Raw genomic sequence first — 8941 nt, 5'->3', positions numbered from 1 at the left:
CCGTATATAGAAAACACTTTGAACCCAATTCGGTGCAAATGTAGCCGATCTGGTGTAGCGCGATAAATGGTCAAACAAGTATTTTAGGTCCAGAACTCTTTTATTTATAGATAGTTGAGCCAAAGCTCAGATGCTCACCTTATTCAAATAGAATGCCTTAAAATGTCTGAGTTGGGTGCTTCAATTCGAAAAGTAGTCTCCGTATATAGAAAACACTTTGAACCCAATTCGGTGCAAATGTAGCCGATCTGGTGTAGCGCGATAAATGGTCAAACAAGTATTTTAGGTCCAGAACTCTTTTATTTATAGATAGTTGAGCCAAAGCTCAGATGCTCACCTTATTCAAATAGAATGCCTTAAAATGTCTGAGTTGGGTGCTTCAATTCGAAAACTAGTCTCCGTATAAAGAAAACACTTTGAACCCAATTCGGTGCAAATGTAGCCGATGTGTTAGTCTGACAAATGTGATAACGGTATGTAATAATGGTGAAGTCCGATAGCTCTTACGTTGTGCGGTGTAGCGCGATAAATGGTCAAACAAGTATTTTAGGTCCAGAACTGTTTTATTTATATATAGTTGAGCCAAAGCTCAGATGCTTACCTTATTCAAATAGAATGCCTTAAAATGTCTGAGTTGGGTGCTTCAATTCGAAAAGTAGTCTCCGTATATAGAAAACACTTTGAACCCAATTCGGTGCAAATGTAGCCGATCTGGTGTAGCGCGATAAATGGTCAAACAAGTATTTTAGGTCCAGAACTCTTTTATTTATAGATAGTTGAGCCAAAGCTCAGATGCTCACCTTATTCAAATAGAATGCCTTAAAATGTCTGAGTTGGGTGGTTCAATTCGAAAACTAGTCTCCGTATAAAGAAAACACTTTGAACCCAATTCGGTGCAAATGTAGCCGATGTGTTAGTCTGACAAATGTGATAACGGTATGTAATAATGGTGAAGTCCGATAGCTCTTACGTTGTGCGGTGTAGCGCGATAAATGGTCAAACAAGTATTTTAGGTCCAGAACTGTTTTATTTATATATAGTTGAGCCAAAGCTCAGATGCTTACCTTATTCAAATAGAATGCCTTAAAATGTCTGAGTTGGGTGCTTCAATTCAAAAAGTGGTCTTTGTATAAAAAAAACACCTTGAACCCAATTCTGTGCAAATGTAGCCGATGTGTTAGTCTTACAAATGTGATAACGGTATGTAATAATGGTAAAGTCCGATAGCTCTTACGTTGCGCGGTGTAGCGCGATAAATGGTCAAACAAGTATTTTAGGTCCAGAACACTTTTATTTATATATAGTTGAGCCAAAGCTCAGATGCTTACCTTATTCAAATAGAATACCTTCAAATGTCTGAGTTAGGTCCTTTTCTTAAAAAAGTAGTCTTCGTATAAAGAAAACACCCTGAACCCAATTCGGTGCAAATGTAGCCGATGTGTTAGTCTGACAAATGTGATAACGGTATGTAATAATGGTAAAGTCCGATAGCTCTTACGTTGCGGGGTCGATGTGTTAGTCTGACAAATGTGATAACGGTATGTAATAATAGTAAAGTCCGATAGCTCTTACGTTGCGCGATAAATGGTCAAACAAGTATTTTAGGTCCAGAACTCTTTTATTTATATATAGTTGAGCCAAAGCTCATTTTTTTTTTTTTTTTTTTTTTTTTTTTTTTTTTTTTTTTAACCGCTCAGAGTATATGTCTAAAACGAAATGTTTACAATTTGAAGTCATGGTCTCATCATTGCGGTATGCGAAAATGAAAAGTGTACAAGCAAAAATTAACAATAATGGATAATGACATTTGGCGGGCACAACACTTTGTTAATATACATATTGTTATTTTGTAGATTTTTGAGAAAGTCGACCAGGTGACTTGGTGAAGGAATGTTTTAACTGGTAGGTAAAAGGTGGATATAGGAAAATAAATGGATAATTAAAAGGTATATACTTGTTTAAGGGTTACATGGGGGTACACGAGAGATAGGTGTGTGTTAGGGTAGAGCGGTATGGAATATTTGATTTGTGCTTACATTTTTAGCAAGAAGTTACATAAAAACTTAACTTAACATTTGGACTGGTGGACTACAGTATCATATAGGTATGTCTAGTAGTTAGAAAAACTATTTCAATTGTAGTATCGTTTTTACATCTCTTTTGGACGAATTTTTTATTTTGGCTATAAAAACGTTCAATTTTTGTTTAATTACCCATAACATTTTCCGAATGAACTCTTCGTTGTTCCAAATATATTTATTTTCTCTGTCCAGTTTTTGTTTCGCTTGTATTATTTCTATTTTGGTAAACGTTATCAGTTTTCGTAATCCTATCATTTTACCTTCTACGTCTGGTTTATTGAACATAATTAGGTTTTCGTTTAATTTGACAGCGTAGGTAAAGGTCTGGTTGGCGAGCAAAACTACTTTGTTAAAAATTTCCATCGAGATGGGGCATTTGGTTAGAAGATGGGTAATGTTATCAAAGTTGGATCTACAAAATTTGCAATTTGTGATTTCTACTTCACCCTTAAAATAATTAGATGCGAAATTTTTTTTAAAGTCGCCAAAGAAAAAAGCTTTATTTGCAATCAGGTAATTGTAGTTTTGTTCTATATTCGAGAAAAAAGGTTTTAGAACTTTGGAATTGCAAGTTATATCCGACCATTTTATTTCTTTGCTGTCCACTTTGATTGTGTTTGTGTGAGATTCAAGGCTTTTTAGTGTGTCATATATTGGTTTTAGTTTTGCATTTTGCCATTTAAAGTTTGCTATATTTAGTTTAAAAATTGTTTGTCTGATTATATTGTATAGGGTGTTTGGATGTGTTGAATTAGGGGCTGCATTAGTGTAGAGAGAAGTGTTTACTAGTTTTATTGCTGTGCCTAATTGATATCTTGTCCATTCGTGCCATATTTCGGTAGTTTTATCTATTTTTGTTATTGTATATAGTCTGCTTGTCTGTGCACTAGTTATCTTTACTCTAATATCAGGTATTGCTTTACCGCCTTTATTTTTAGGGAGTTGGAGCGTTATTCTTTTAATTTTTTCTATTTTAGATTCCCAAACAAAACGGTAAACTAGTTTTGTTATTTGCTTCTCGTAGTTTGTAGAAAGTGGTATATGTTTACCAATGTGAATGAGCTGCGGAATTACTAGTGCGTTTATTAGTAGTGTTTTCCCGTTCAGTGTTAGTTTTCTATTTAAATTTGTATGTATAATTTGCCTGATCGTGTTGACAGCCTTCTTCCAGTTTTGTTCTGTCATGTTATTGGTTAGACTAAAGTAAATTCCAAGAATTTTTATATGCTGTTTTATATGTCCCACCCAGTCTAATTGAGTAAGTGCGTCGATTGCATGCGGGTCGTTGCTAATGATTTGAGTTTTTTCAGCATTAATTTTATGGCCCGATATCTTCTCATATTCGTTTAGTTCCCGTTTAATATCTTTAACACACCGTATGTCACTCGTCATAATTGTGAGGTCGTCCGCATATTGTATACATTTTGTTTCTATATGTCTAAATGTGTAGCCGAATATTTTATTATTTTGATTTATTTTTCTTGTTAGAATTTCTATTCCAATGATGAAAAGTGACATACTTAGAGGGCATCCTTGTCGTATGCCGCGTTGGGTTTCTATTTCGTCCGTATGGGCACCATTTACTTCTATAATACTTATTAAGTTTTTGTATATGATTTTGATCCAATTTGAGATATAAGTGGGAAAGCGGAAAGTGTCTATTATGGAAAAGAGGAAAGTGTGGTCTACTCTGTCGAAAGCTTTTTGAAAGTCTATAGCCAAGATTGTTAGGTTTTTATTAAAACGTTTTGCGGATTCTATGGTACTTTGTATTTTATATAGTGCTTGGTGTATGTCTCTACCGTCAACCCCGCATTTTTGATTGTTGCTTATAATTTTAGTTAATATCGGTTTTATTCTGTTGTTTATTATTTTGCTTAGGATTTTGTAGTCGTTATTCAATAAGGAAATCGGTCGCCAGTTTTTTATCTCTCTTTTGTCTCCCTTTTTATGTATGAGTTTAGTTATTGCTGTTCGCATGGTTTTAGGCATGGTTTGTTTTAAGTATATATTATGGTATAGTTCCGCTAGATCTTTCGAGATATTGTTTTTCCGTTTTTTGTAAAAGAATTCCGTAATTCCGTCGCAACCTGGTGAGGAGTTTTTGTTTAGCGATTCAATTGCTGTTTCTATTTCTTCTATTGAGATTGGTCTATTTATTTCTGTATGCTCGGTTGGTTCCCAATCGATTGGTTCTATTATCTCCAAATAATTTGTTTGGCCATTGGATTTTTGTGTTTTGCCCCATAGCTCTCTATAAAATGTGTGTATATTCTGCATAATATCTTTTTTATCTACCATTATATTACCCGCATGGTCTTTTAAGCTTATTATCCTACTTCTACTTTGGTTATTTTTCTCGAATTGAAAGAAGTCTTTTGTTGGTTGTTCTTCGTTGTCAAAATTTGTCATTTTTGCCCGAATAATTGCGCCTCTATTTAGTGAAGTTTCATAATTGTTGATCTTACTTTGCAGTTGGCTATATTCCGTAGAAGGGGGGTGCTTTTTATTTTGTGATTTTATTGTGTTTAGTCGTTGTACGGCCGCATTGTATCGTAACTTTTCTAGTTTGTTTATGCGTTTAGAAAATTCCGCACATTCGTTTGTTATCATAATTTTCCCTTTTTCCCACCAATCCAAGGCATTTAGGATTTTGCCTTTTTGGAGTTTCCAATTGTTCCAAAGTATTTCTATATTATCTGATAAGTCTTTGTATTCAAGCATTCGATCATTTATTTTGTAAAAGGACTTTCCCCAATTTTTTGTGGCTTCTATTGCTATGGTTACAATCGGGCAGTTGTTGTGGTCTGAAAAGTAGTTTATTTTATGCGCGATGTCTATAATGAAGGGTATCATGTTATCGCTTGTATATATTCTGTCTATGCGGCGAGATGCGTCGAGTGCGATTCTCGTATACACTATTTGATCTTTGTGTATTTTTCTATGAAGGTCGAGTAAGTTAAATTTTCTTTCTATGTTTCGCCAGTTGTTTATTTCATGTTTACTATATAGCAGATTGCTTTTCGTGTCTATTTTTTCTGTTACGAAGTTAAAATCACCAAGGATTATATTCTTTGTATATAAGTTGCATTCCAAAGATTGAACCATGCTCTCTAATTGTTTTATTCTTTTTTGAGGTTTCTTTCCCGATTGCAAATATATATTGAAAAGAACGATTTCATTATTTTCTCTTTTAAGTTTGATATTTTGAATTCTGTTTGGGAGAATTATGTTGTGGACGGTTTCATATTGGTCCAGTATATGGTTTTTGATTAGTATGATAGTCCCCTTATAAAAGTTGTTGTCGGTTTTGTCCACTATTGTATTATTGTATATTTTTGCGTCGCATAATCTCTCTAAATCATTTAAGATTCGGAGGGATATAATTCTGGTTTCTTGTAGACATAGTATGCTAATTTGGTTAGTATTCATATAATTGCATATTGCGTGAGATTTATTGTCTATGCCATTTATATTGAGCGTTCCAATTTTTACGTTATTTTCGACCGCGCCTGCCATTAGGTATAAAAAGGAGCATACAATTTATTCATGATCGATAAAAAAGGATAGTATATTTGATGGAAGAAGGTTAGGTAACATGTTCCTGCTCGAGTTTGGGTCTTTTTGACGGTGTGGTTTCTCTAGGAATCTGAAAGAGGGATTGTAGGTTTCTTCGAATTTCCGGTGGCTCGATTGTTTCATTGGTTTGTGATTGGTTAAAGGTCTGGTTTCTATTGAGTTCGTATATATTGGATTGGTAGCCGAGTGGTAGTTCCATGTCTTCATAAAAGTTTTGGTCGCCCATGAAGATTGTATTGCCATCGGTAGGAGGGGTAGTTGTAGTTGATGGTGTACTTTTACCAGATGTAGCGATTGAAGCATTTGAATGGTTTTTGTCATAAGGTTCTTCAGTGTCTGTTTGTCCAGAAGGAAGTTGTTGGGAGTTGTTACTGATTGGTTGGATTGGTTTGGGTCTTGGTGTACGTTGCTTTTTTGGAGTAGAGGTAGTGGTCGTTTTTGGTGCTTTCAGAAGTTGGGGAAATTTGTTCAGGTTCTCCAATTGTGTTGGGGTTCCTTCATTCATGTTGTTTTCATTTGTTTGAGTTTCCAATATTGCAAATCTATTTTGGGTAGGGGTTGAGGGTATGGGTGTTGGCATTATTTGGGTGTTGGTTTTTCTTATTATTGTCCATGGCTGTGGGGTCTTCTGCAGAATGTCGGTTGGTCTGGATCGGCAATTTCGAAGAATATGTCCTTCGCATTTGCAAAATGTGCAGTATCCTTTTTTTGGGCATCTTGTTTGCACATGCCCACGTTCTTTGCAGAACCGACAAAGGGGTAGATGAGATTCCCCAGGCCTCGTCACTGTAGCGTATTTTCCACATATTTTAATTACTTTGGGGATATTGTTTATGTTCAGTTTTTCAAAATATACATTGAGCCAACCATTTTTTATGTTCTTGAAATTTCGGTGGAAGCCAAATTCCATTTCCACTATTTTGCCCCATCTGTTTCTTTCCAGTAACGTTTTTATCTTAGAAAATTCTATATATGCCGGGACCGGGTGCAGTGTAACAATTTCTTTTGGTGGGGATGGCAAAAACGCAGATATATACATTTCGTTCCCATTTTCCGAAGCGAATTTTACTCTTTCATTGTTGATATGGTTAATGATTGATTGGATATTATGGGCAAATTTTGGTTTTATAGTAATCAAAAAGGTCATATCCTTAAAAGAGTCAGTAATTACTCCGTCAACTTGATTTTTGAGTAGTTCAAGGGGCTTGCCTGTACCAAAGAGTTCCATAAACACGGAAACGCTTATATGTTCAATATTGCCCTTCAGTTGGAGTATGAGTGATCGCTTTATTTCTGATTCTATTTCTAAAACCGTGCAGGTTGCCATGGCTAAAGTTTTGAATTGATGTAAAAGGAGAGTTTGCGACGGCAGAAAAAATTTTAGTTCGAGAAAAAAGAAAAAAAGGCAAAAAAAAGAAAAAAACGAAAAAAACGGGTACACGATTGTCTAACGGCAGGCGCCGCGGCGCGCGTTCCAAACACACCAAAGCGCACAAAAAAGAAAAATATTTACAAGTACAGCTACAAAAAGCAATAGGAAAACAAAAACAAGTCACCTGGTCGATGGGCAGAGGGAAGGTAGTTCAGTTCTTGTTGTAGTAAGTAATCCAATTTTCAGCACGGAAAGGGTAATCCAAATATGAGGTTTCGGTGATTAATCCAAGAGGTTTTGCAGCTTATAATCCAAAATTTGTGGGAGGGGCGAGTTCAAAGGTTGTTTCCAAGGAAGTCTTTTGTGAAGCCGAGAAAATGTAAATTCCGTCGTCGACACCGAGGAGGAGCCGAGAGGTCGCCGAAGGGTCTTCGAAGAGTGGTCGAGAGCTGGAGGTCGTCGAGGAATCTTCGAGTGGTCGTCCAATGGAGGGGAGTAGACTTTCTCTTCTGGGGAACAGCAGCTCTTTGTCTTCGCAGCTAGAGTGGAGGGTGGAGTTTTCTTGCTTCTGGAAGAGTAGAGTTGGTCACTGGTCCCGTCGTCGAAAAAACTTTTATAATTGAATTACGGAAAAGAAACTGGAAGTAGAGTAGCCACAACTCAGATTCTTACCTTATTCAAATAGAATACCTTAAAATATCTGACTTAGGTCCTTTAATTCGAAAAGTAGTCTCCGTATAAAGAACACACGTTGAACCCAATTCGGTGCAAATGTAGCCGATGTGTTAGTCTGACAAATGTGATAACGGTATGTAATAATGGTGAAGTCTGATAGCTCTTACGTTGTGCGGTGTAGCGCGATAAATGGTCAAACAAGTATTTTAGGTCCCGAACTCTTTTATTTTTATATAGTTGAGCCAAAGCTCAGATGCTTACCTTATTCAAATAGAATGCCTTAAAATGTCTGAGTTGGGTGCTTCAATTCGAAAAGTAGTCTCCGTATAAAGAAAACACTTTGAACCCAATTCGGTGCAAATGTAGCCGATGTGTTAGTCTGACAAATGTGATAACGGTATGTAATAATGGTGAAGTCCGATAGCTCTTACGTTGTGCGGTGTAGCGCGATAAATGGTCAAACAAGTATTTTAGGTCCAGAACTCTTTTATTTATATATAGTTGAGCCAAAGCTCAGATGCTTACCTTATTCAAATAGAATACCTTCAAATGTCTGACTTGGGTGCTTCAATTCAAAAAGTGGTCTTTGTATAAAGGAAACACCTTTAACCCAATTCGGTACAAATGTAGCCGATGTGTTAGTCTGACAAATGTGATAACGGTATGTAATAATGGTGAAGTCTGATAGCTCTTACGTTGTGCGGTCTAGCGCGATAAGTGGTCAAACAAGTATTTTAGGTCCAGAACCCTTTTATTTATATATAGTTGAGCCAAAGCTCAGATGCTTACCTTATTCAAATAGAATGCCTTAAAATGTCTGAGTTGGGTGCTTCAATTCAAAAAGTGGTCTTTGTATAAAAAAAACACCTTGAACCCAATTCTGTGCAAATGTAGCCGATGTGTTAATCTTAAAAATGTGATAACGGTATGTAATAATAGTAAAGTCCGATAGCTCTTACGTTGTGCGGTGTAGCGCGATAAATGGTCAAACAAGTATTTTAGGTCCAGAACTCTTTTATTTATATATAGTTGAGCCAAAGCTCAGATTCTTACCTTATTCAAATAGAATACCTTCAAATGTCTGACTTGGTTGGTTTAATTCAAAAAGTAGTCTTCGTATAAAGGAAACACCTTGAACCCAATTCTGTGCAAATGTAGCCGATGTGTTAGTCTGACAAATGTGATAACGGTAAGTAATAATGGTGAAGTCTGATAGCTCTTACGTTGTGCGGTG

At 36.0% G+C, this 8941-nt stretch overlaps 1 protein-coding gene across 1 annotated transcript; it reads right to left on the bottom strand.

The window, feature by feature from the left end:
- Positions 1-1458: 1458 nt before the first annotated feature.
- On the bottom strand, positions 1459-8276 carry LOC149731959 (uncharacterized). The gene has a single exon (XM_089882274.1). It carries the CDS (start codon positions 6985-6987, stop codon positions 5671-5673), a length of 1317 nt encoding a protein of 438 aa, XP_089738400.1. The 5' UTR covers positions 6988-8276; the 3' UTR covers positions 1459-5670.
- Positions 8277-8941: the final 665 nt, after the last annotated feature.

This window comes from Ciona robusta, chromosome 8 (assembly GCF_009617815.1).
Source record: "Ciona robusta chromosome 8, ASM961781v2".
NCBI lineage: Eukaryota > Metazoa > Chordata > Ascidiacea > Phlebobranchia > Cionidae > Ciona > Ciona robusta.
This window is presented reverse-complemented; position numbering and strand designations above follow the sequence as displayed.